General features: G+C 43.7%; 2 protein-coding genes across 3 annotated transcripts; both read left to right on the top strand.

Annotated features, from left to right (window-relative positions):
- Nucleotides 1-720: 720 nt before the first annotated feature.
- Nucleotides 721-7,253, top strand: zgc:165520 (uncharacterized protein LOC571872 homolog). Its single transcript, XM_041036765.1, has 10 exons — nt 721-750; nt 1,511-1,585; nt 1,676-1,775; nt 1,891-1,965; nt 2,248-2,318; nt 2,960-3,068; nt 4,099-4,172; nt 4,707-4,841; nt 5,568-5,678; nt 7,176-7,253. Exons 1-10 carry the CDS (start codon nt 721-723, stop codon nt 7,251-7,253), a joined length of 858 nt encoding a protein of 285 aa, XP_040892699.1.
- Nucleotides 7,254-10,069: 2,816 nt separating this feature from the next.
- On the top strand, nt 10,070-26,765 carry kdm2aa (lysine (K)-specific demethylase 2Aa). Of its 2 annotated transcripts, none has more exons than XM_041036734.1 (25): nt 10,070-10,202; nt 12,411-12,549; nt 12,909-12,987; nt 13,114-13,160; nt 13,574-13,752; nt 13,986-14,092; nt 14,245-14,338; nt 14,460-14,613; nt 14,704-14,819; nt 15,683-15,809; nt 15,913-16,154; nt 16,290-16,367; nt 17,629-17,756; nt 17,930-18,053; nt 18,141-18,269; nt 18,725-18,808; nt 21,741-21,776; nt 21,964-22,069; nt 22,187-22,795; nt 22,891-23,056; nt 24,106-24,354; nt 24,478-24,641; nt 24,736-24,882; nt 25,134-25,352; nt 25,958-26,765. In XM_041036734.1, exons 1-25 carry the CDS (start codon nt 10,197-10,199, stop codon nt 26,137-26,139), a joined length of 3,711 nt encoding a protein of 1,236 aa, XP_040892668.1. In that variant the 5' UTR covers nt 10,070-10,196; the 3' UTR covers nt 26,140-26,765. The 2 variants fall into 2 exon arrangements, with proteins under 2 accessions (XP_040892668.1, XP_040892667.1); XM_041036733.1 differs by lacking the exon at nt 10,070-10,202 and adding an exon at nt 10,620-11,293.
- The last annotated feature ends 281 nt before the right edge of the window (nt 26,766-27,046 follow it).

Below are 27,046 nucleotides of genomic sequence, written 5' to 3'. Positions count from 1 at the left end.
TGAAATAGGAAACAATCACACGGGTTCAGCGTGGAAAATTCACTCATTCATCACAGCTGAAAGTTATGATACAAAGATAAATGACAGCTGAAATTTAGCTCAAATATTTCTTCATGTAGATTCACCTGCTTTTTCTGCTGCTCAGCATAGTAAACACCTCTTATACATTTAAGAAGCTTCATTTAAATATAAATCAAATCAAATAAACTTGGTACTATAATAAAATGTTCCTTTCTCTTTATTTGCAGGTTGTAGACTAATAAACCTAAAGGCTACGTGCTCCGTTAAAGGCAGTGGGAGGAGTGAGGTGCAGAGAGGTTTATCGTCCTGAGTACTATTGTCCTAATCCGTTCTTAGAGGATAGAGGCTTAGTGGAACCTCAGGTTAGGTTGACCACAAATATTAGTTCAGACAGACCCATCCATTCAACCAGGACCTTCTGTTCGCCAGCACTTTGATGCTTTTTCCTTATTTTAAGTCACGTTCATGCCCGCGTCTCTCTCTCTCTCTCTTTCGCTCTCTCTCTCCGGCCCTAACAGCTGACCCCCGGTCAGATCTCCTGGATTAATTGAAGGATCTATTCGTTTCCACGGAGCTAATTTGGAGGCCATTTTAGTAGCTGCTGTAGGCTAGAGGGAAAAAAAAAGCATTGTTGTGATCTTGTCTTTTCGTATCTATTTATTTACTGACATTTTAATTTGAAGCACCAACTACTCCAACATGAAGGATCGACTGGCGCAGCTGAAGGAGGTAGGCAGAGTTTCTCTCATACTGGCCCTGCGGGGCACCTGTTGCCAGCACAGGCCCTGATGGACCTTCTCTTCAGCCTCTAATATGGTTCTGTACTAAGAGCTCACTCTGCCTTACAGTATGTGTGTATGTGTGTGTGTGTGTGTGTGTGTGTGTGTGTGTGTGTGTGTGCGGAGGCACCGTCTGGATATGTTTCTAATGCCAGCTATTTGAAACAGAAGAAGCAGCAGATTCGACACAAACAGTACAAGAGCATATGTTCAAATATGAGCTCATTCTTGGTAATTGTTAGACAAGAACTTTGTAAATTACTTTAATTATTTTAAAATAGGCCTATCTCCTCCGTAACGTTCAGCCGTAATATTCAGCATGTGATTTATGAATGTCTGCTATCATGTAACCCTGAGGAGAGTGGTGAGATGACCTGAATTTGAGGCGTGCACAGCTACGCATTCACTTTACCTGCAGGCCTCACGCGACAGCAGCACGCACCTGCTGTCACAGAGAACTGTAGGCACGTGCAGCCCCCCCAAAAAAATATGACTCTTGGTCACTTTAAAGCTGGAGTCCAGTGTGGAGAGGTGACCGTGTAACTGCTGTCAGGGTCCTTTGTTTAAAATAGATTGTTGTGTTTTTCTGTGTCTTAAAGATGTTGGACGACTCTGAATGTTCTGTAGTTATTCTGGGAAACCTGTGTGTTTCTGAGGTAGAGCCCCCCACCCTTTCTTTTTTAACTTGTGTACATGTGTGTGTTTTGCAGAAAAGTGATGCTGGAGGTGATGACACTGCGGTTCCTGTGGAGAATGAGGCTTTTATGGATGATTTCTTTGCTCAGGTATTGTCTGCCTGTCTGTCTATTCCTCCCATTTCTAATGGAAAGCATATTTCCTGATTATTGATCTGTGTGTGTGTGTGTGTGTTACAGATTGAAGAAATCCGTGCCAGCATTGACAAGATTGACGAAAGCGTCACAGAAATAAAAAAACTCTACTCCTCCATCTTGTCGGCCCCCACATCCGACCAGAGTAACGGCCTCTGACACAAACACACACGTATTCAATATTCTCAACTTTATTAGCTCTTTCTTTGTATGAACTCTTGCTGTTAACAGCCTCCCTCTGCCTCCACTCCCTCTTTCAGAAATACAAGACGACATTGAAGCCCTCACCAACGAGATCAAGAAGTCGGCCAACAACGCCAGAAACAAACTTAAGAGTCAGTATTTATTACTGAAAACGTGGTTTGGGTGAAGTGTTTCTTTAAATGCTGACAAACACATCATTCAGTCGATCCTTCACTGTATGTAAATATCATGTTTGACTAGATACTTGACCATAGTCATAGTTATAGTTAATCCATATATATATATTACTGTCGTCTTGTGTTGTGTTTATGTTTATGTAAAAGACAAATTTGAGGCTCTTTCATTTTCACTTCAGTTGCAGCATTGGTTACTTCCTGTCTTCCTGTGTGTGTGTGTGTGTGTGTGTGTGTCAGGTATTGAGCGCCAGCTTGAGTCAAACACAGATGAGAGGGCCTCAGCTGACCTCAGGATACGCAAGTCACAGGTCAGACAGCACAACAGTGAATGGAGTTTATATGAGCCGACTTGTTCAGTGTGTAGACTCAAAGTGCTGATTTCAAATACACAGTGTTTTATGATGTGTCATATTAAATGTAGCAGAGTGGAAGTCCTGACAGTGTAAAGTTCATTATCATCCAGTGTGTGTATTTTCAGCACCATGGACAGAAGCTGACTTTGTCAAGCTTTGACCTAATGAAGCCATGAACAGCTGTCCTCTGTCTGTGCTCTGTCCTCTGTCTGTGGTCACGTGCAAACATTTAGGAAACTAAAAAAAGAATTCAGGAAGCATGTGAGGAACTTACAAAGACTCTTAACTGTTAAAAGATCAGTGAAAAACAGGGATCCAGAGGGGGTCTGGTCTGACCGATGTCACACAGATCAGAGGCAAAATGTTTGTCCATGTGAAGACTTAACCTGAACTGGGACATTTGCAGCACACAGGATTATTCCTCAGCCTCATTCAAACCAAAATTATTTAACTGTAAGCTGAAAACATAAAGATGGTCCCATTGTTTTTTTTTTTTTAAATGACTTTTGGGGAAAACTCCGATATGTTTTACCATTAAACATGTACTTGTGTTTTAAAGTCAGTTAACAGGGCGTCTGTATTCTCCTCTGCCCCAGCATGCTATCCTGGCCAAGAAGTTTGTAGAGGTGATGACAAAGTACAACGAGGCTCAAGTTGACTTCAGAGATAAGAGCAAAGGACGAATCGCCCGACAGCTGGAGATCAGTGAGTGACTGATTATTATATGCTACGGTCACAGAAAAGGACTTTATGATCACAAACAACAAACCTTCATATAGATGCATTGTTGGTGTTGAGCAGATTATGTCTGAGTCACTCTGGACGTTGCTTTAGGAGCCTTTTGCTGCTTCTTCAATCACGTTTCACATCACATGAACACATCTGGATTTTGTACTGTACTTTCCACATGTCACACTCAACCAGCGTCAAAGACGGTTGCTCCCTCAGATATGACCTGGTGATCTGATTGGTCCTATGCAGCACATTTCATTATTATTGCTGTCATTTGAAGCTATAACGTGGTATCTTACGTGTACTACTGTATTCTTATGATCACCACTGCAGCTTTTATATCTGTGTTTAACATTACAATGGCAACCACTGACCGCTTTCATGGTTTGGAACAAGACTCCTGACACATGGTAGTATGCAGCTGATACATGAAGACAGTGACAGGTGTTAAATATGATTGTTCAACATTTATACAAAAGTTTTGTAAACGCACTTTTGACATTTTGTACACTGGGATATGATCATTATAATCATACCTCATAAATCACATGGTAGTCGTATCCATATGGGTCTAATGATCACTTTACACATCACAGGACATAGATTATATGGTTATTACACACACCTGAGACACTTCGGAGTTTACACAGTAAACAACCACAGCTGTCAGTGTGTGCTGTCTCACAGCACTGTCAGGGACACAGCAGACTTACGTTTTATTTTGGTGGATAGTGTGACACTTCCTGTGATGTGCTTCCACAAAGTGAGTTGTGAGACTGGCAGGTATCAGTTCCGTGTGTGTACGCTAGTGGACAAAGACTGGGCTGTTAAATCCACTTGAAATGTGCAGATAATGCTGATATCAGAGGTACAAGTGCTTATTATAGCTACACAGACATATTTGCTTTACTGTCACTTGGTCACACTTCTGTGGAAAGTGTCTCTGCTCAGGCCAGATATTTATTTCAGACACCTTTCTAACTGTCCTTTCTGTCCATCACAGCGGGAAAAACAACAACTGATGAGGAGCTGGAGGAGATGCTGGAAGGAGGCAACTCAGCTGTCTTCACTGCCGGGGTGAGTCTGTGTCTCTGTATGGATGTGTGAAATGTAACTACACAGATGGAGGGAGGACACAGTGAAAGTAACACTCAGCTGACCAATTAGTCCATCATATTTTCAAGCATTTTACCAGCTGAGGGACTGCTGCTTTAAAGTCAAGTTATGGTGACTGGATAATACATGGTGTACGTTATCCATTATATGTACATGCAGTGCAGTCAGCTGTAGTAGATACTCTTTATAACAGACTGTTTACTGCAGGACTGTTTGCTCGCACTCATCAGACTGTGCAGGTGTTCTTCTGTTGTGTCCAGCTCCGGCTGAACTGTCACTGATATTTCATTAGATGTTTAAATGTTTATCATTTTCTCACTGTGCAACTGCATAAAATAGTAAAACAATTCATTGTTCTTATTTTCGTACATGGCCACAATCATAATTTGTTCTCTGCTGGTCTGCTTTTGAAAGTTTACTTTTCGTTTTACCCTACTGTCATTGTCCTGCTGACTGTGTCTCATCTGTCTGTGTTCCTGTGCGTCCCTCCTCCAGATTATGGAGTCTAAGATCAACCAGCAGGCCCTGAATGAGATTGAGGCTCGTCACAAAGACATCATGAGGCTGGAGAGCAGCATCAAAGAGCTCCATGACATGTTTGTGGATATCGCCATGCTGGTGGAGAACCAGGTACACTCACTCACACAGTCACACACATTCAAACACATAACTCTCTACATGTAATAAAACTGGGAGCCCCATTAATATTACACAACATCTGATATGGTTGCTTTATACCTTTATTGCAGCCAAATTTGAGATAAAGAGAGGGTGAAGTTGTCTCTTAGTGGTTGGAATTTCACTTTTTTCTTAATGAAACTGAGCTATACACTTTTTCCCATCTCCTGCTTTGCTGTTGGTGGCTACAGTAAATACAGGACAGCAGACTGAGACCTGATCAGCTCACACAGCTTCAGTTCAGCTTCAGTTCACACACAGCATTACAACATGGATCACTACTGTCTCTGAAGCAGCTTTATTTATTTATTTATTTATTTAGCAGAAACCAAGATTTCAATACAACTAAATGCAGGTTCCTAATATGCATTCTTTACAAATGATCCATAGGCCAGATCAGTTTTACTTTATTAGTCTGGGATCTGATTTTTCAGCATAAATTATAAAACAGCTTTTCAAATAACTTTGTAAAATATGTTACAAATATGTCATTGATTGTATGAGGGAATGATGAAGAACGTCTGGCATGTTCTTCCAGCTCTGTCTTTCCTTCATGCTCACAACACAACACATTCCCACTTACTGTGTTAGTATCACTAACATACACATGTCCCTTGTTATCTGTCCTTCTGTGTTCTCCTCTATCACCTTATTCCATCTTGTCCCGCCCACCTGCAGGGTGGCATGATTGACAGGATTGAGAGCAACATGGACCAGTCAGTGGGCTTTGTAGAGAGGGCAGTGGCCGACACCAAAAAAGCAGCCAAGTTCCAGCAGGAGGCGCGCAGGGTAAGTTGATCCAGCGGTGAGATGGATGTAAGGACCTGCTAAATCATTTGAATGTGATAGCAGTCCCACAGCTGATGGAGTTTCCTATAGGCATTAGCTCCCTCTGACCACTCTTTTAACACCTGAAATGAACACACCTATTGATTCAGGACGTGGAGTTAGCTGTCAGTTAGACAATAAAGACATCTCTGACACCTGTCTTAGGAAGAGGTTGTAGCAGGGTTTACTCCATGAGCCTGGGCACGTGTTTCTTCTTCTCTTGTCACGTACCTGTTTGGGACACAGTTCTCTCCCACTGTGCTCTCAGGATGTTGCTTAGGTTTTGTGTTATATGAGTTCGAAGAAGAAAATGTAGCCTTAATGCTGACTGTAGCTAAAAGTAGAGCCTCACCACATAACCATGTCACTTCACAGTGTGCCATCTACTTCACAATAGACTGAGCCACTTGTGATCTCCTGATCTAGTCACATGATTAAATCCAGTGGAACGTGTAGGGTGACAAAAATGACTCAGACAACAGATCACAGATCTTCTGGTTACAGTTTTTTGTACAGTTGGTTACACAGTCAGCACAGCAGCAGTTCTAAGGTATAGTGATTATGTATAGTGTCGTGATACATTACTGGAATTACTTTAGTTTCATTTCGTGCACTTGGAATTACTCTGTGCAAAAATGTCAACAAAGAAACAAAGAAACAAATTAAAACTCATTGAAGCATGTTGCAGAAGAATACTGTCAGTGTTCTGTTACCAGAGCCTGAGATATGGATCAAGGGTTTTGCTGCATTAGTGCATTTTGGATGTGGCATTAACTGCTGTGCTGTGTTGGTACAGAGAGCTATGTGAAGTCACTCCATAAACACTGTCACTGGCTACACTTGACAGTGTGGAACTAAACTCTCTTTATTATCTGATTTCTCTGACGCATCTCGTCTACTCTCAGCAGAATTTAATTTCCATTTCAGACCATTACTTCATGGCTGTTTATACATTATAAACATTATAAACATATTACATTTTTGTTCATTTCCTGGAGCTTTAAAGAGCTCACACAAATAAAACTTAAAAAAAAAGATAAATATATAAATGTTTGCAGAAAAACAAACCACTGAACATACGATACGATGGCCTATGTAGGATCAATGTGTATCTGTGACTGGTTATCCCTCCTCTGAGCAGATGTGATCAGTCATGTGATCAGTCACATATTCATGTGAGAGTCGCTCTTCAAAGTGTTTTCCACTTAATTAGGAATAATAAATAATAATTAGGAAGAAGTCCCAGGTAAATGTGTCTTAGAGCTCACACTCAGCCAACAACTGCTCTACTCTGATTCTGGTACTTTACACACTTCTGTTGTATATTCTTACAAGCTGGAGAAAGAATGGACCTGGTCTGGATTTGGTCTCGCCCCCTCCTCTGTAACTTGCATTTGTTTTTTGTCATTTAACACCATCTTCCTCTCTGTCTCTGTGTTCTTCTCCCCCGTCCTGCAGAAACAAATGATGATCTTCTGCTGCTGTGTAATTTTGGCCTTGGTCCTCGGATCATTTGTCTACAGCTTCATCAAATAGAATCCCTGCATGAGGCCGCCCACCAGCTGAGCCCACACAGTAGAGGATGAGGCAGAGCAGAACTGTTCTGAGATGGTCACAGGACAGAGCCTGGGCTCGGTTTACTCTCATTTACACTCATTCAACATAGAAATAGAGGCTGCAAACATTTGCATTCTTTCTCAGTTATTTCTGAACAGGCTGTGACAACTTTCTTAACCTTTTCTGGGTCCTCCACATTTCAATTTGGTTTCAGTGCATGTTAATGTGGATAATTAGTTGTGTTCAAATGGAACTTGAGCTTTGAAGAATATCCACCCTCCCATCCTGAGACGTCTGAGGCGAGACCTTTAAAAGACTCCACAGTATTTAGATTGAATTTATCAGCCTCTTTCAGATTGAAGTCAGTGTTCATGGATGTCAATGTTAAAACATCAATGCAATGCAGTCAAATACACCATCTCAGAATGACCTGTCAATGAACCAACGCACCACGAGTCCCAACAGAAACCTTGAATATTACAAGCTTCATAAATGTGAGATGTATTGTAGAGCTGTTAAACTCAATTGTGTTAGGTTGTATAGCTGTGCCTAATGAAGTGAAAATATCAGTGTGTCTCCCACAGAAGCTGTTGTAAGGACATATGGTCCAAAGAAAATGCTCCATGCACTATGAACAGTCATATCCCCCATCTCTTAAGTCCCATTTTGGGAGACATGTCTCTCACCTTTGGCTGTGACCTCAGTATTGTTAACTGTTAGTTGTATGAATTTGAACAGTAGTAGGTGCAGGATTTGTCAGATAATGCAGGTGTGTATGTGCAGGACTTTTCAGGTGTGTTGTTTTTAGATTAGTTAAATCTGCAGAGGGGAAAAAGTGGAAAACTGGACCAGATGGTGGCACTGGATGAAAGGTCAAGGGGTCACCAAGATATTTACCGTTCGTTGTCTAGGTGCCATGAGCAAATCTCGTGTCAATCTGGCCACCAAGTCTGTCCTTGCAGATTATCTGGTTTGTTTTTATTGATTTCTTTGTCCACTTTTTACATTTGAAAAGGTGTCTTCATATGCAGGCCCTGTGTTTCCCTGTCTCCCTTTGACTGAAAGATTCCTTACAAAGCTGTCCAACCTGAATGAATTTCTTAGGTGAACTAGCTTCTCAGATGATTCAAATACAAGATCTGCCTTCACAAATACATTGGGAAGGTTGTTATATGCAAGAAACAACTGAAATGTGTCATTAATGATTAAAGAACGAGCAGCAGTGGTTGTTAACATCTGAGTGAGGTGAAAGTGACCCAGCCTCTGACAGACCTCCCTGTAGCAGGAGTGCGTGACTACCACACCTGCCTGTCATCACGATGCATCTCTGTGAAGTCAGTATCGTAAGTATTGAGACAGCTGTCGTTATTCTTTTGTACATTTGTCTATTATTTGTGTTATGATGTGGAAACCATACTACTGTGCCAATACTTATGCTATCGACTGCATCTAAAGATACAATCCATATCATGTCGTGGATAAGCACCTGCTGTGATTCCATAGTGGGCCTTTGTTCAAATCAGTTTTCAATTTAATGAAAGAAGGAAGTCACTTTCCTTAAGGAATCACATATTGGAGTTTTGATGTTGAACTGATGGTAAGATTACTGATAGTAGATGCTGTATGAGCTGAGAATAGAAGGAAATTCTGAAGGTGTCAGATTAGAAATGGAAATAAACACAGCCCTGCTTTATTTGATTACACTGACACTGCCTTGGGGGTGTTTTACTGCTTCAGGTACTTGTTGTTTGTGTATTTATTACAAAGATTGCTTTCATTTTTAATATGTGTACGTGTGTTTTCCACCTTATTTTTTAAAGGACTACAGCTGTATTTCCAAAGGGGCCGTTCTTGTTTCATGACATGGCTTGACTCTGGTTGGTCTTTGACATTTGCATCCTTCCTCTTTGCTCTAGTGTTGGCTGAGGCTGACCCTGCACTGCAGCTCACTCTTGTGGGGACAACCTGCTCTTAATCCATGCTCAGATTTTATCTTTTGCATTTTTAGCCTTCTTGAGACTCAACATCCACAGTTTGAAACAAGGCTCGAAATAATAAACTGATGCCAGACTCTTAAGGAACTGAGCAGTCTACAACTTAGTGTCAGCAAAATTAAATGGATAAAATATTTGTCTCAAAAATAAGATGGCATGACATCTTTCTACTTACAACCTGGGTTGGTCAGTTTAGCTGTATTATTATTATTTATTTATTTATTTTTTACTTGAATGCATTTGTGTTCTTACCCAGGTTTTCAGCTGGCTAAACGGAGACATGAAAATTTAAACAATCTTAAAATCTTATAATAATTCAAAAACAATATGTGCTGAGTCTGAAGTGTGGAATCTAGGGGACAGGTTGGAAATTAGATAGGACTACTGGTCAACCATGGTTAAATCAGCAGTGGCCACTTATTAGCTTGTGTGACAATTTTGGATAACGTAGTGTGATTGTGTGTGTGTCCTCTTGCTGCGTAGATTATTTACAGCCTGTCACTTCGTAGCAGTTTATAAGGGGAATCATTCTGTTGTAAAAGCCACGTCTTTTGTAGCTCTGTCCACCTCTTGCCGAAAATAAAATGAACCTGTTATTAATTTTGCATATGACTGATCATTTACATTTCGCTCAGTTCGTAGCGCGTTTGGCTTGTTCCTTTCGCTCGCCGTATTCTAGCTGTGCGTGTTTGAAAGACAAGTCTCTGCCACCAATCACAGGAGCCATGCAACATTTTCCAGCCAATCCACAAGCGTTTGCTCGAAGTGCACTTCCATTTATGGACTTGCGGGCACTTCCTCGTTGAGGTGGAGGCAACAAAACGTGTCTCTGCGATGTGAGCCTTTAGGAGGGAAAACACAGGACGTATTAGACGTCACACGTCTCGGATCCGTGCAGGTGCTTGGAAGCGGACGGACCTGTGTGAATATGGGGGTAAGGACTGTAAAACGACTTATATTTAAGGCAATTTGGATTATTTCTTAGTGATGACTAGTTATATTGGGTAATGGGGTGGTGGGCACTGTGGTGTATTATTTCGTGATTGGCTACTTCTCTTGACTGATTGTGTGTTTGTCCACTAGTTAACGTCAGTGGGAGATATTAACCAATAAGGTATAAGGTTGTTTTGGAATTGTGTTGCTATTGGTAGCTTGCGAGCTCCTTTATGCGCCTCTTGTCCAATCACAGTTTACAAATCTTTCACGTGAGTGACACTGCTGTAGTCCAATGAATGCGTTGCCGACAAATCTGTGATTGGTCTAATGTCGGTTTGTGGGCGGGACATGGTGATGTTTTGTGATGGGATCGAAAATGGCGGCTGTTCGGAGACCGCATTAACTTTATACTATGGCAGTAATACAAGCAGCAACATATTACGTCCTTTTGTCGCAGGTTATGGGAGATATTTCAGTGTGGGTGTTTTAATACGACTTCAGTTCATGTTGAGTTTGCTATCGTTATAAGCAGGACGTCTTCCAAAGAGCTAACACGACTAGGAATGGAGAAGGCAAAGAACAAAGCTCGAGTATTCAGAGAGTCTGGATGCTTTGATAACAATCATTTTCTGTAAATTCATACTTCCAATCACTGTAAGACTGTAGTTAGCTTCTTTTAATTTGTCGGGACCGTACATTAAGCTTCCCACATTCTGTTGATTCATCAAATGTGTGTCAACAGTAGGTGAATGTAAAGAAAGCTTAGACTAGGAGCGATAAACGTTAAACCTAGATGAGGTGTAGAGCTCTGCAAAGCCAACAAAGACCGTGCCGTCGTCTCCGTTAATGTTATCTGAGCAGGGAGCTCAGAAGACAGTCACTTTTCTGCTGTTGACTGGCAGCGCACGTGAACACACGCCTTCCTGCTGCTTGTTTACTATCCGGTGGAGCCATGTGGCGTTCAGGTACACCGTAGCTCTGGTCCGATGGCTCTAGTCTAATCTGTACTCTGCGTCGGCGTTTGCTTGGATCAAGCTCGGTTTTCCAGTGATAATGGATGATTCCAAGCCACGGTACAGCAAAAGGCTGGTAAGTTTACAGTGAATGTGGCCAACCTTTTTTCTTTATCAGCAGGGCTTTCACAGGTTAGGTCATATACAAGAATTGGATGCTGTGTGTGTTTTCTTTCATGTTCTGTGTACAGTTTGTAGTTAATCATGGCAAGATATAAAAACAGGGACCCGGTCTGGTATAAATGAACACAAATCCCACACAAGTTCAGCCCCAGGCCCGGGTTTGTGGTTTAGAACAGTGCAGTGCAACTTTATTTTGAAGCTTTTGGTTTTTATTTACATGCTGTGCTGTGACTGCCCAGCTCCCACTGTGTGTATGAATCATGTTTGGGGTGGGGGAGTAGAAAATATGCCTGTTATCCTAATGGAGGTGTAACAAATGAAGTCTGAAACATGATTTAATTTAACTGTTACATGATGAACCAAGATAAATAAATCTCAGCTCACTGTAGTTACATTGGTATCAGCGTATGTTTGCTGAAGTGTGCCTGTAGAGGGGGGTGTGGTGTGTGGAGAAGGTTGAGGCAGTGTGAGCTCACCTGCCTGATCCAGTCAAGCATGTTCGCTTCTGAGGAGCTTTGTGTGTGAAAGGGGGCTCAGCCTGGGATGACCTCCGTGACCCACCTGTCACGACCCAGCAGACCCTCTGAAGCAGCACGCTCTCTCCATCAGTTCGTGCCAATGTTTGAAATGAATGCGAAGATGATTTTCTACCAGTCTGTTTGAGGGGAAGCACATTTTATAATGGAAAAGAAGAGGTCATCTGCTTAGTAACAGTCCCTGATGTGCGCTTTCATCTGTCTTTGTGTTATGGTTTTGTTTTCAACTCAACGTTTGCACGGTCACAGCTGAACACATGCTTTTCAGTGCTTATGGGGTTTAACCTCTCCCCACTCTGGTTGTTGTTTAATATGCAGTCAATATTTAGAGATGAATGCTGTCTAAATGTTTGTTTGTTCAGAGGAATGTCCAGGTAAGTGGAAAATCCAGCTTTAATGTCACAAGTGTAGTTGTCAGATTTGGTCCTGGTTTGATTGTCTCTTCCTTCCACCATTTATCCTTTCTCTGTCACCTGTCTTTACCATGCCTCTTACTGTATTTTTACCCATCTACCGTCCTGTTTCCTTCTTTAGCGGGCTGGTACCCGGCGGCGTTACCATGACGATGGTATCTCGGATGAGGAGATTGATGGAAGGAGGATGTTTGATCTGGAGGAGAAGGTCAACAGTCAGAGGTTCAACTCTGACCGGGTCGTTCGTATGGAGGGAAAAGGTAGGCGAGCACATTCAGTGAGGTTCATATTGTTCGTGTATGGAAAGCTGCCTCAAGTTGGAATAAGAAAAGGAGTTTTTATTAATTAAGCAGTGACAGAGTTTAACTTTAACAGTTGCCTGACAACAGCCGTAAGACATTAAGACTATTTGGCATCGCTGCCTCTCTACAGCTGACACACAGATGGAAGTTTGAAATATGCCACGTACCATCAGATCTGCTTGTCTGCCGTGTCACTGTGGGTTGAGACCACCAGTTTTAGTTTCGAATCATAACAAATGAAACAGCCAGCAGTGAATGACTTTAAAAAAACTAAATAGAACAGATGAAAAAGACTTGATGTTTTTTGTATTTCTTAGACTTGACATATGAGTTCATCCAGAGAGGCGGTCTGAGGGACCCGATCATCTTTGAGAAGTCTGATGGACTGGGAATCAAGTAGGTGCCCTCTCTTATTTTTCTCTTCATCCTCTCTTCTCCTCATCTACATCTGCCCGACTGCTTTGTAAACCCCAAGCGATATAAGCCCTGTAATGTGTTAAGTAACCGCTGGTCTTTCTGCAGGATGCCCGATCCTGACTTCAGTGTCAATGACGTCAAGATGTTTGTTGGTAAGACGTCACGCATGAACTTTGAGTTTTCTTCCTTTAATTAATTAGAGACTGTTACGAGTCTCAGGTTCAACCTTGGCAGCGAAATGTCCTTGAATGAGACGGTGAGACTGAGATCAGAGAGAGTAAAGTATTTGATTTGCAGTAGCATGACATGTAAATAAATCTGCACATTCAGGCATTTGGAATCAGCTCATGTTTTATAGTTTTACTTGATGAATTACTAAATGTGATGAGTTCTCCATCAAAATGATCTGTTCAATTTTCTGTCAATCAACAAACAGCTTGATTAAGACATTTGTTGTATGTTAAAGTGAGACATACACGTGTATACATGTATAACATATTGAAAATAACCACCTTTTTTTTCTCTGACATGCTCTGACTAATCATTGCTAATGAACTGCTCACAGGCAGCAGACGTATGATAGACGTGATGGACGTGAGCACTCAGAAGGGGACAGAGATGTCCATGGCCCAGTGGACACGTTACTATGAGACCCCTCCGTCTCAGAGAGAGAAGCTCTATAACGTCATCAGCCTGGAGTTCAGCCACACCAAGCTGGAGAACCTGGTCAAGAGACCTGCCACAGTACGTCCACACACTTCATGAAGGGCTCCTGTTTCTATGTATTATACATTTATACACAGCCCATGCTGACAGAGACATGGTCTGTGTGAGGCTCTGTGCTCTCGAAGTAGTAATTTGAACTGAAAATATTTGAACTGAGAAAAAGTAAAGTTGTTTCCTTGCGTCTCTCTGTCTGTCTCTTTCTGTCTCACTGTCTGTCTTTTTCCCCTTGTGTTGTATTTGTGTGTGTTTAGGTGGATCTGATAGACTGGGTGGACAACATGTGGCCCCGCCACCTGAAAGAGAGACAGAGAGACTCAACAAACTCTATCAATGACATGCAGTACCCCAAAGTACAGAAGTAAGTCCCCCATGTCCACTTTTCTCTGGAGTCAGATGTCACAGGAGAGAAAAATATCATTCATTAGTGAACCTAATTCATTTGTTTTCCAAATGAATTCATTGATGTGACTGACTTGACGTCTGAATGGAAACGTTGTTGTGTCTGTGCAGATACTGTCTGATGAGTGTCGAGGGCTGCTACACTGACTTTCACATTGACTTTGGAGGGACCTCAGTGTGGTATCACATACTGAGAGGGAGCAAGGTGGGAAGTTATATAATTAAAAAAAAAAAAAAAAACTGAGTGTGAGGGGACAAATGATTTCTGTTCTGCTCGGTAAACGCAGTGTGGAGTTTGTTTCTAACGGCAGGTGTGTGTTGTTCAGGTGTTCTGGCTGATTCCTCCCACCCCCCAGAACCTGGAGCTGTATGAGAACTGGGTGCTGTCGGGGAAACAGGGAGACGTTTTCCTGGGAGACCGAGCATCGGACTGCCAGAGGGTCGAACTGAAGCAGGGCTGCACCTTCATCATACCCTCAGGTCTCATACACACACTCACACGCTCACGACATGCTGAATGATTTCAGTGGTGTGACAGAAATAGAATATTAACGTGCGTGTTAAACCCAGGTTGGATTCATGCCGTCTACACCCCTGTGGACTCTATGGTGTTTGGAGGAAACTTCCTGCACAGCTTCAACATCCCTATGCAGCTGAACATCTGTAACATAGAGGACCGAACGCGGGTAGGTGCAGACACACTCGCCTGGACGCTGTAAATGATGGGGATTGACTGATCTGGAAATTGATGTGGATTTTTCAGGCCAGGCTGTAGACCCAGCTGTGGGCCAGTTGAAGCTGAGTCCAAGTCAACACCTTAATCTGTTACTCTCTTAAATTTTTATCTTCTTCAAATTTCTAAGTGTTCAAGTCTTCTTCAGAGAAAATGCACAGAGTCAATCAGATACAGGAGATCAGAGAGGCTGAGTCCAGAAAGCTTTATTCTACAAGCACAGAGTCTAAAAGCATGAGAAGTCCTGCAGGAAATCTGAAAACTCACCAAAAAATACATCATATTTTATACGGTGGGTTGTACCCAAACTCGGGGACACCTCTGGGCGTGATTGGCCATGTCCTTTTCTTTTTCCCTTTGTTTGGTTGGTGCGTTTTTATTGCTGTCAAAACTTATGTCAAATCTATCTTTTTTCCTGGGATTTAACAGGCCTTGACCTCTAATAGGGTCTCTGTTTGTCCCACATGTATCACAATTTGTCCCCCTCAGTTACATCTTGTTTTTAACGAAAACTGGGGTTCTTTTGTTTGGTTTTCTTTTTTTTTCTTTTTTTTTTTTTAAACTTCTAAGATACCAAACACTAAAACTTCTGTGATACCAAACACCTGCATACAAGGCACAAGTGATTGCAGCTGTGTGTGTGTGTGTGTGTGTGTGTGTGTGTGTGTGTGTGTGTGTGAGATGCAGAGGGCAAACAGAAGATCAAGTGTAAGATAGACAGAACACAAATGGATTTGCACATATTCCAGAATACATTTTACACATTGCACAAAATCTGACACTACAAAAATTCTTTCTCTTTCACCTCCTCTGCAGGTTCCAGTGAAATTTCGTTACCCCTTCTACTACGAGATGTGCTGGTACGTGTTGGAGCGTTACGTCTTCAGCCTGACCAAGACCTCCTACCTCACACCAGAGTTTCAGAAACACTCGCTGGGCATTGGTATGAACTCAGACGTACATTAGGGAGGGGGAGGGGGGGGGTGTACTTTATGGAGATGTGATGTTTTCTGGAGATCTAATGTGTGTCTTATTGCTTCTGTCAGGCCTGAAGAAGCCGCCCGGCCCAGATCCAGCTGGTGAGCAGGTGAAGGAGGAGGTGGATGGAGGCAGTGATGAAGAGGCTTCAGAGCAGCAGTCTGACAAGTCTGCAGCCAGAACACATCTGACTCCCCTTGAGCTGGAGGGGCTGTGGAACCTGCTGGGTAAACTGGAGACTCTGCCCTCCAACAAGAAGTGTGTGCCTGCAGGGATACACAATGCCCCGGCGCTCATTACACACATCAAGGTATGACTGCTCCGTGTGTGTGTGTGTGTGTGTGTGTGTGTGTGTGTGTGTGTGTTAACACTTTTCTCGTTGATATCTGATGTTGTCCTGTTGACAGTGATAGTCTTTTCCCCTGTTTCCTCTTCTGTCGTGCAGGCACTACTGAAAGAACACGCCAATGACATTCCCAAACTGTCCTACACAGGAAATCCCATCATCAAGTGGCCAAAGAGGGTAAGCAGCAGACTGGTATAGGTACAAGTGTTAAGTCAAAGGCAACTGGATGTCCTTTACATGCATGATGTGGATGTCGTACAGATCTGATGGTAATGAGGCTTTGAATTAAATAATACTTGGAAGAAAGGTTGTTAATGTTGGTAATGAATCCTCAAACATTTGGTTTTGGACAGAAGGGAAAAAAAATAATAAAACACAGATTGGATTTTTATGTTCTTGTTACTCATAAGCAACAGTTTATATTGTCTTGTTGGGTTTGTGGTGGAAAGTAAACCCACAAGGATGCTAGCTGCCTGCTCAGGTGTCTAAAATAGTAAAAGTAAGAGCAGTATCAGCCCAGGCAGATTTCCAGATCTCTGTTTTCTGAAGGTGATGGTGCAGCTGAGAGGTTTCCTGCAGCCCACATACAGACAATGTTTGGTGTGACAATGCTGGATTATCTTCAGTTTATTTATATCAAATAAATATCATCAGATGATATCAAATGAAGCTAATATTCTAGATAGGCAGTCCTGGTGCAACAGAAACACATAACGAACCAGGGAAAAAAACAAACAAGGAAGTAACTCTACAAGACCCATATCAAGCCTCCCCTCTCCTCAGTTACACTTGGTACAGTCCAATTAAACTGATTAACTGAGTGGAAGTCACATGTGCACCTCCATGACAATGCTGCCACTCGCTAACCAGACGTGGACGTCCAGAGAGAGAAATAATTGAATAAGAGAATCCACAATAATCCGTCCAACTCATGACAAGCATGAATCACAACAAGGTATGTAAGTAAGCTGTCAGGTGAGAGGAATCTTTTCATGGTCGATTCTCTCAATGAGATCTTACACTAACACTGTAGACATACAGCAGAACAACAACAACAGAGCTTAACAAAGTCAAGTCGACTCAGTTTTATTTACATATATCCCGAAATCACATCATCTTCTATCCTCAGACCCTCGAGTCGGATGAGGAAATCAAAGATAGATTCTTTTCCACATTTAGCTCACTTGTACCAGTTACTTCAAAGTCTTCACTACATGTGTTACATGATGGATGTAAACTGCAACCTGACTGGTTGGTGGAGGCATATAACTGTGAGGTGTTATAGTTCTATCACTTATCAAATATACGATGTTTGTGCCCAGTGTTCATGAAAAAAACTGGGTGTTGTACTTGTGTTGATTCCTTTTTTTCCCTCCTTTTGTTAATATTTTTTTTTTTCCTCAGCCATTGTTCTTACCTTTCTGCTCTCCTCCACCAGCCCTCATGGTACCAGCCACCCCCTCCTCCACCACCTCCTCCTCGTCCTAAACTGGCCACCACACCCATCATCCCACGACCACAGAAACCAGCCTCCTCCATGTCTGTACTGAGACGGCGCAGGGTCAGGTAACAAGGCGTGTGTGTGTGTGTGTGTGTGTGTGTGTGTGTGCATGTGAAACCCATGATGTCACTGTTTGAACAGATCACTGTAAGACTTGCATATTCATGTCATTGTGTAGGTGTTTGACTGACTGTCTTCAGCGATTCTCTGTCTGCTGTTATGTTTTCCGTCTCTGCAGGTGTAAGCGCTGTGAAGCCTGCATGAGACCAGAGTGCGGAGACTGTAACTTCTGCAGAGACATGAAGAAGTTCGGAGGACCGGGGAAGCTCAAGCAGACCTGTGTGCTGCGACAGTGTCTTTCTGTAAGTGACTGGGAATTTCTTTATCTGTTAAGTCACACATTGTTGAATGTGTGTGTGTTTCTGTAACCTGGCCTCTGCTCCCTCCAGCCGGGCCTTCCTCTGTCTGCAGTGTGTGAGATCTGCAAAGAACCCAATCAGGAGGAAAGTGGAGACCCGTCTCTCACCCTGATGGAGTGTTCCAACTGTGCGCAAATAGTCCACCCTGCCTGCCTCACGGTAACATGTTATCTTTTTGACATTAAACATCAGAGACCGTGACATTACAAAAGACCAGATGAGCTGCATCACACACCAAAAAAGCCATATATTTAATCAGGTACTCAGTCCAATCTGTCAGGACACTTGTTGTAAATTCTGCTCAGTGGTGCATCACTTCAGGTGTCCTGGCTGGAAATGTGATTATAAAGGCAGAACTGAGCACTGCCTGATCTGATCTCCAGACTGAGGGAACACTCAGAAGGTTAGTTAAACATCTGACGGACATCGTAAAACTTCCTGATGGGTGGGACTCGATGCTGTCGTTTATCAGGATAACTTTCCTCACATAGGTTAGCAGCTATACACAGGGTTTTAGTCTTTTCTTTTAACTCCTTTTTTATGTCCTCTCTTCTTCTTCTTCTACTTCATCTGTCCTTTTTCTAATCATTTGTCTGCATCTGCCTCTGATGCAGGTTCAGGGTGAAGGAGTGGTGAATAAAGACCTGCCCAGCTGCTGGGAGTGCCCAAAGTGTGTCCAAGGAATCACTGACCCAGAGGTACACAACGTCTTGTTAGCAAACCCACACACACACACACACACACACACACACACACAGTCTCTCAGGGTTTCCTAATTCTTCTTATTCTCTTTGCAAACTCTTGCACTCTCTCTCATGCTAAGTCTACCAGCCCGGCATTCACACACACACACACTGGGTTGCAGTGTGTCAAAGCTAATGGGTATTGTGTGTCTCCTGTCTGTTTCCATTATTTGATTTTTTTTTTTTCTTTGTTTTGTTTTTTTTTTTTTCGGTTGCTTTGATTTTGATTTACTTTAAATTTAATTTAACTCCGTCAGTCATCAGGCAGCGATGAATCGTTGGCTGCCAGCCACCAGCAGCTCATCCGTCCCCACGGTCCCCTTGTCCTCAGGCTGGGCCCCGGGCCCTCTGCTACCATAGGGGGTCCTGTGGGCTCCCAGCAGGATGGGGAGGTGGTATGCTGTGGCTTCTTCCCTCCTCCTCTTCCTTCCTGCTCTTCCTCCTCCTCAGCATCACTTCTATTGGTGGCGGCCCCTCTGCCTTCTCAGCCAATCAGCTCGAGACTGGTGAGAGGTGCCGCCTGCTCTGCGTACATCCACTCGTCTGTCGCTTGCACGCCACCCCCCCCCCCCCTTTTTTTTTTTTCCTTTCCATGTTTTTTCAAGAGAAGAGACACAACTCTTAATGTAAATTTTACTGTCCCAGTGATCGTGTTACCGACAGAGAATGATTTGCTTTTTACGAATTCTGTTTTCATATCCAGTCAAGAATAGTGCCTCTTCTCTCAGACTGTTAGCTGTTTTCATTTTGGAGCTGCCTCAGGTTGGTTTCTGTGCCTGTTCCCCTTCTCCATACTTTATTATTATTATTTTTCTCATAGCTCATCATAGTGGACAGTGTGCAGCCTGTTAAGACTCCTGTGGGAACTGAGAGTTGCCGTTTAGATTGAGATGAAGTCGTCTGAGTTGACCGAAGAAGATAGAAGAAAAAAAAAAGCAGAGGTTTTTTGCTTTGCCAAAATCAGCGTGCATGCTGTAAAGCTTTGTGCAGATTTTTTTTACAGTCAGTTTCTTTGTTTTACATAAGTGGTTTTTAGAACGTTTAAACATTAGGCATCCTCTGAAGATTATAAATGACACCAGTGCACTGCCTGACACATCAGTCACCACGTGTTTAATGTCAGGAAGGATGTTAGAGAAGCTGTTGCTCGGTGGACATCTTCACTCGACTGTCAACATTTCCTGGTTGACCTGGTTTTGTGACCCTGCACTGTCTGCTTGTCCCTCCTGTTTGCTGCTTCTTCCATCTCTTCAGTGACTGAATGACTGTCTGTCAGTAAACAGGGAAATGTTGTCAGAGGAGCTAATCATTCAGTCAGCCCGCTGCTCCCAACGGAGAAAAAGGGTTCAAGGATTTCTAATCCATGGGTACAGCTGTTGAGCCAGTTAGTCCTAAATAATAAACATAGACTTCCTGAGCACTTTATTAGGAACACCACACTAACACTGGGTAGTTCCTCCCTTTACTCTCATTGATTCCACAAGATGTTGGAAACCTTCCTCTGAGCTTCTGCTCCATGTTGACATGATTCATCACGTCATTCAAGCTGCCAATCTCCTGTTCTACCACATCCCAAATGTGTTCCACTGGATTCAGGTCTGGGGACTGGGGAGGACTCTGAGGTTCACTGAACTCACTGTCATGGTCATGAAACCAGTCTGAGACGACTTTAGCTTTGTGACATGGAGCATTATCCTGCTGGAAGTAGCCATTAGAAGATGGTGAACTGTGGCCATGAAGGGATGAACATGGTCAGCAACAATACTCAGACAGACTGTGACATTCAGACCATGACTGATTGGTATTAAAGCCCCAAAGAGAACCAAGAAGACATTCCCCACACCATCACACCACCTGACGTGGTCTCTGCTGTTGTAGTCCTTCCTCCTCGAGGTTGGACATGTTGTTCATCCTGAGAAGCTTTTCTGTTCATCACAGTAGTAAAGTGTTAGCGTAGCCTTTCTGTCAGCTCCAACCAGTCTGACCTCTGACCTCTCTCATCAACAAGGTGCTTCCGTCCTCAGAGGTTTTGTTTCTGGCTCCATCCTGAGTTAAACTCTAGAGACTGTTGTGTGAAGAAACTCTCTGGAGATCAGCAGTTTCACAAACACTCAAACCAACATTTATGTCACAGTCAAAGTCACTGAGATCCCATTTTTCCCCTCATTGATGTGAACATGAACTGAAGCTCCTGACCTGATTGGTTGATTGGATAATAGCATGATAAGCAGGCGTTCCTCATAAAGTGCTCAGTGAGTGTTGATATTGGACTTTTCTCTTGTCGTCATGTCCAAAAAAAAAATCTGCTGGTGATCTTAACACTATTGTATCACTGTACAACTTCACTGAGGTGCTCTCTGAAAAAGTTACTTTAACTTCAGGGTTTCAGGTTCTGGGTCAGCTGTGTAGTTTGGGACATTAAAATGAGTAATATCAGTGTAAGATGTATTGACTTGTACCATAACTATAGTAAATATACCTCTGTTATATATTTAACTAGTGGTTACCAGTTCAATGAATGGTTTAAACTAATAGTTGAAGATATTCTGTATGAGAATATCTGTATCACTTTTTCTTTTTTAGTTTCTTTTGGTCTGGTCCATGGTATAAGCAGCATCACTTCATGTTCTTTCCCTTGTTTTGTGACTCTTTATTCAACCTTAGTTACATCTAAAGTTTATTTCACTATACTGTAACAGATAACTGTTAGTACACAATAGCAAGCACCTCGGCTCAGGGTAAACTGTTCATGTAATGCATCACAGACAAACAGGTATTTGACCTTCACAGGCTTTTCCACTGTGACAGCATAGAAAAACACGTTCAATTTAACTGTCACTTTAAGTCATGTCTGATATGTTTTTTTTTTTTTCTTCTCCTCCTCCAGCAGGCTAAAGGTGACAAAGGTGAAGGCCATCCAGTGGTGAGTGTTTACTGTTCTGTTTCTACTTTCAGATGCTGAATATTTCTGAATGAAGGTCTCTAAACACTTGTTTTTTTTGTGTCTGTTTTTCTCTTGATACCATTCTACTTCATTTTCTGTCTCCTTCCTTTTTTTTTTTCTTTTTTTTTATATCTTCATCCTACCTTTCCTTCTGTTGCACATCCAGAAGCGTAAATCTTCCTCCCTCCTGGACGCTCGTATGGCTAAGATTTACCGACGACAGAGGCACAGCCGTGATGGAGATGACTCTGCCTCTGATGATGATGATGAAGGTTTCTGTCTTAAAAAATGAATGAAAATTACTTTGACATTCACATATCTTTTGTTGTGATTGTGGTGAATTTATTTTGACCTGATGGTCTGTCTCATCCATCTCTCCGTCTCTGCAGCCTCTCAGAGAAGAAAGATGGCTCTCCACGCTCGAGGAGGGAGCCACTCTGCCCGGAGAGGGTTTAATGCCAACAGGAGAGGCCTGTTGAGAGGAGGCTCAGCCCAGAGAGGAGCCCGAGGAGGGCTCATGACTCCTGGCTCCTCCTCCATCCTCAAGCTAAAGCGAGGGATGGGCATGAGGGAGAGTGGACGGAGGGGACGGGGGGTGAGGCTACGGGGAGGCTCCAGGATGCAGCGAAGAGGAGATGAGTCTGAGGAGTCGGACGATGACGACGACGACGACGATGATGAGGAAGAGGAGGAGGAAGAGGACAGCGAAGACGGAGACAAAGAACGACGGCATCATCGGCGAAGGAGGAGGCGGAGGACCGACGATGAAGATGAGGATGAGGACAGTGAGGGGCAGGAGTTTGACCCTGAAGAGGAGGAGATGGACACCCTGGAAGATGAAGAGGAGGAAGATGAGGAGGAAATGGAAGAAGAAGGGTGCTGGGATTCAGACCCAGAACCCCCGGTGCTCCTGGTGTCTGATCTGAATGATGACCTGCTGAGTGGCTCCTACCTGACTGTGACCCTACAGCGCCCCCACAAGGCCAAGAGACAGTCCGGTAAGACCCAACATTTACAGTGTAATCAAACACTAACTGAACCGTGAAGAAGAACGAATGAGTTAAACTAACAGGAACGTGCTGCTGCTCTTCAGGCTCCATAGTTCCAAAGCTGGAAGCAGCCATGGGTCCGAGGACAGGTGCAGTGGGTGCTGGTGGTCAGCAGGCCTTCATCCAGAGAAAGACAGCACTGTCCAAACCTTCACGACTCAAGGGCACTGACACCGCAGCAGACGGCGTAATCCCAAGAGGACCCGGCAGGTAGAGCTCCGCACATGACTGTCACACCACTTGTTCCCTGTACTGTCAGTCACCTGACTGTGGCTGGGCCAGCTCCACTCTGCTCTGAGCCCAGTAGGTTTCAGTCTGTCGAGGTTAACAAATAGATACGGACAGAAACTAACAAAAACACTTCAGAGACGATGGTTATCATTCATCGTCCATCACAGTCTCAGCAAAGAGTATCAGAGGAATGATGACCCAGAGTCAAGCTCCTCATCTTCAGCACTCTGTATGGCTCAGCTGGTCACAGCCACAGCCATGTTTTCACCCTTCACCTTACATGCCAGTGTAACAGAAGTAGTGACTTCAGCTGTAGAGGCTTCTCCTTGAGCAGCTGCAGATGTAGGAGGCCTCCACCTTCATGGTTAGTCATCAGCTCATATGGGCTGAAACTGAGAGATTCAGTTGGAGAGTCTTGAATGACAAATTGAAAGAGTCAGTCTCATCCCACTGCTTACCTCTCAGAAGTGTCCTGTGATAACAAGTGACTGATTGTGTCCACCACCAAGCGTCAACTTGGTTTGTCAGGGGTTTCCCTTTCGTCCTTTTTCCCAGCAACAACTTTAGCTACAATACAACTTTAGCTACAAAACAAACAAACAAACCAAATAAACAGTATCTATATGCTGGATGAGTCCCCCATTTACAGTGTGTGTGTGTGATGGCTCAGATGTTACTGGTTAATTCCCACTAAACCTTTTGGCTGTCCCTGCAGCTAACAGGCCACACGTACAACAGATGTTCTTCAGCTGCACCAAGAAAAGGATGCAGGCTGTACCACCACTGCTCCACGTGTTTGGTTTCACTTCATTTAGGTTAACAACCTAAACACTTAACGAGCATCCAGATTTTTAAAGCCTCCGTACGTCTGGTCTCTCCTGCATTGTCACATAAGACCGCCCTCCTGTGACAGGCGACCAATCAAAAAATGTAAACCTGTGACGATGACAGTATTGTTATTGTGTGATGCTTTTGGTAATGAGCACGTTCAGTAAACCACACGTGATATTTTGTTTGTTATTTCATAGGCCGCGTCTGCGGAGTAACCATGGCGACAGAGGCACCAGAGATCGCTCAGCGTCCTCTTCAGAGGAGCAGGAAGCTGCTCCTCATGCATCCTCCTCCCTGTCTCCTCCGTCCCTGCTGTCTCTGCCGTCCTTTAAGGACGTGGGTAATGAGAAAGGAGGGGAGAAGGAGGTGTGGGTGTCTGTGTTCACCTACTTGAGCAGAGCGGAGCTTCTGGCCTGCATGACTGTCTGTAAGGCCTGGTACAAGTGGTACGTCTCACAGTCTTATTCTGCAGACAGGACACACACACACACACACACACACAGTCTTTGTCCTCAGCCGGTGGACAAGAAGCTGAGATAAACCCGTCCCCGTCTGATTGTCCCATGCAGGTGCTGTGACAAGCGTCTGTGGAGCCATGTGGATGTGAGTCGGTGCAGTCCCCTCAGTAACCAGGCTCTGGCAGGCATCGTCAAACGCCAGCCCACCTCTCTTGACCTGTCCTGGACCCCCCTGGCCAAGAGGCAGCTCAACTGCCTGCTCATCAGGCTCCCAGGTATAAACACACACACACACACACACACACACACACACACATCCTGCTGGCCCTACATGTCTCGTTAACCCACCTGTCTGTGTGTGTTTTTCAGGTCTGAGGGAGTTGAGCGTCACTGGTCTGTCCTGGTCCTGTCTGTCAGCGCTGGTCTCTCCTACTCTACCCTACCTGCGACTCCTGGACCTGCGCTGGTGTGAAGGTCTCAAAGACACCCAGATTAAAGAGATCATCACCCCGCCTGGTCAGTAGCAGCAGAGTTCAGTACCTGTGCACCTGAGGCTCTGTTTTAGTGTCTGTGCACAACAGTGTTACACTGGTGAAACTGGGGTTATTCCTGTCCTGCACCAGTTTGGTAGCCATGGGAGGAGAGATGCAGTAGAGGGTGTGGTGAGCCAGCAGTGTACAGTGTCTTTCTCATCCCACCCTGTACTGAAACCACGCTGAGCTGAGCTGCAGCCTGTAACCTCCATCACCTTTCTGTCTGTCCTGTAGGTTCAGAGTCGTCTCGCAGCAGACTGAGGAACATGGTGACGCTGCGTCTGTCCGGTCTGGACATCAGCGAGTCCACTCTGAGACTGCTGCAGCGCCACATGCCTCAGCTGGAGAGGCTGGACCTGGCTCACTGCAAGGGCATTACAGACTCATCCATCACCCTGCTGGCTGCAGCCGGGACTCACACCCGCAACAACCTCACTGAGCTCACACTGGCAGGTGGGTGCATCCATTGATTCATCACGTGGCCTTTTATTTAGCTGGGTCTTTGGTAGAAGTTCAAACAAAGGTTCATTGATTCACGTTATTTTCACAAACTGAAAGTCTTGATTAAAGACAATGACAATAAGCTTAAATTATAGATATATGAATGAAAGATAAACTGGGAAAAAGATCTGTTAGAGAGGAGACGCCTCACTCTGTTGGATTTATTGAAACACCAGCTCGCAGAGAGAGACAGAGCACACAAACCCATCAACACACAAGTTTTATTTTGGCCTTCCAGCTCACACACTGTTTTAACACCTGTCATTTGTCCCATCTGAACATGGGAGGCTGTTTACCTCCATGTTTTGTACATGGATCTTTAATCAGAGAGCAGAGATACCAGAGGTTACTGTCTGAGTCAGTCACCAGTTTTCATTCACATACAGTGAAATGCTGCTGAATGCAGCTGTGCAGCACCAGCAAGCTGAGGTGGATGAAACGCAGCAGAGTTTGATAAAGAAGTATAAATAGAATAGAAATAGTTCATGCATCAAACAGGTCTTAAATAATGAAGTGTGCCTGTGTGCGTGTGTGTGTGTGTGTGTGTGTGTGTCCAGGCTGTAACGAGCTGACAGACGGCTGTCTGTCCTACCTGAAGCGTCTGTCCTCCCTGACTCTGCTGGACCTCAGAGGCTGCAGTGGCATCAGCAGACGAGCCTGCGACGCCTTCATCTCTGACCTGTCCCACGTCGCCCTCTACTGTATGATGGAGGAGAAGCTAATCCAGCGCCTGGACTAAAAAGCAAACACATCTCCGCGTGGTTGGCTGTAGGAGAGGAGAAGAGATGCTTTGTCAGATTTAATTTTTTTTTTTTAATTTTATGTTTTCACCCTTTAGTGTGTGTTGTTCTTCAGAATGTGAAGAGCAGCAAACCTGCAGTTAACACCCAAAATAAATCCTAAAATCAGTGTCCTCTTGTACAACCTGTAAATAAAAACCTCTCTGACATGGTTGGAAGGTGTATGTTTTTCCTGTGTTAACGGGGGCGAGGCTAGCAGCAGCTAGTCTTTGTGCTAAACTAGGCTACACAAATCCTCTCATCTTACACATAAGCTTTTCTCCAGAATGTCAGAATATTTCTTAAGAAAGTCTTAAATCACTGACTCCAAAGATTTTTGTGGTTCACATGCTTCAGCACCCTCTATCATTGAATGTACACATGCTGTTCGTCCAGATGTGATGACTGAGCTTAACCAGAGTGGTGGTTAGGGAATTGTATTCTGTGTGTGTACAGTGACTTCCATGCATATATGTGTTTATTTTTTTTTTATATTTCAGCCACATTAAGAAAGAATCAGGCATTTGACATTGTACTTGTACATTTTTTTCTAACATATTGTGAAACTTAATAAAAATGTGAGTTAAAGTTTCTACCTGTAGCATTTGTTCAGTCGTGACAGCATCATGTTTACCACATACACACACACACACGTACAGCTGGATGCAGCCGTTTTATTTATTGCTGAAGTGAAAAGCAGTAAATCCAACTTCAAACACTGCACGTGCACTTTCACCTTTTCATTCACAAACCTCATCACTGATTAATAACCTCCACAGAAGCTGTCGCTGGTCCAGTTAATTATCCAGGCGTCACAGTGGATGTGTTCAGAGGAGGGACACCCGTGTCCATATGTGTCTGTGAAGA

Source organism: Toxotes jaculatrix, chromosome 4 (genome assembly GCF_017976425.1).
Source record: "Toxotes jaculatrix isolate fToxJac2 chromosome 4, fToxJac2.pri, whole genome shotgun sequence".
Taxonomy (NCBI): domain Eukaryota; kingdom Metazoa; phylum Chordata; class Actinopteri; family Toxotidae; genus Toxotes; species Toxotes jaculatrix.
This window is presented reverse-complemented; position numbering and strand designations above follow the sequence as displayed.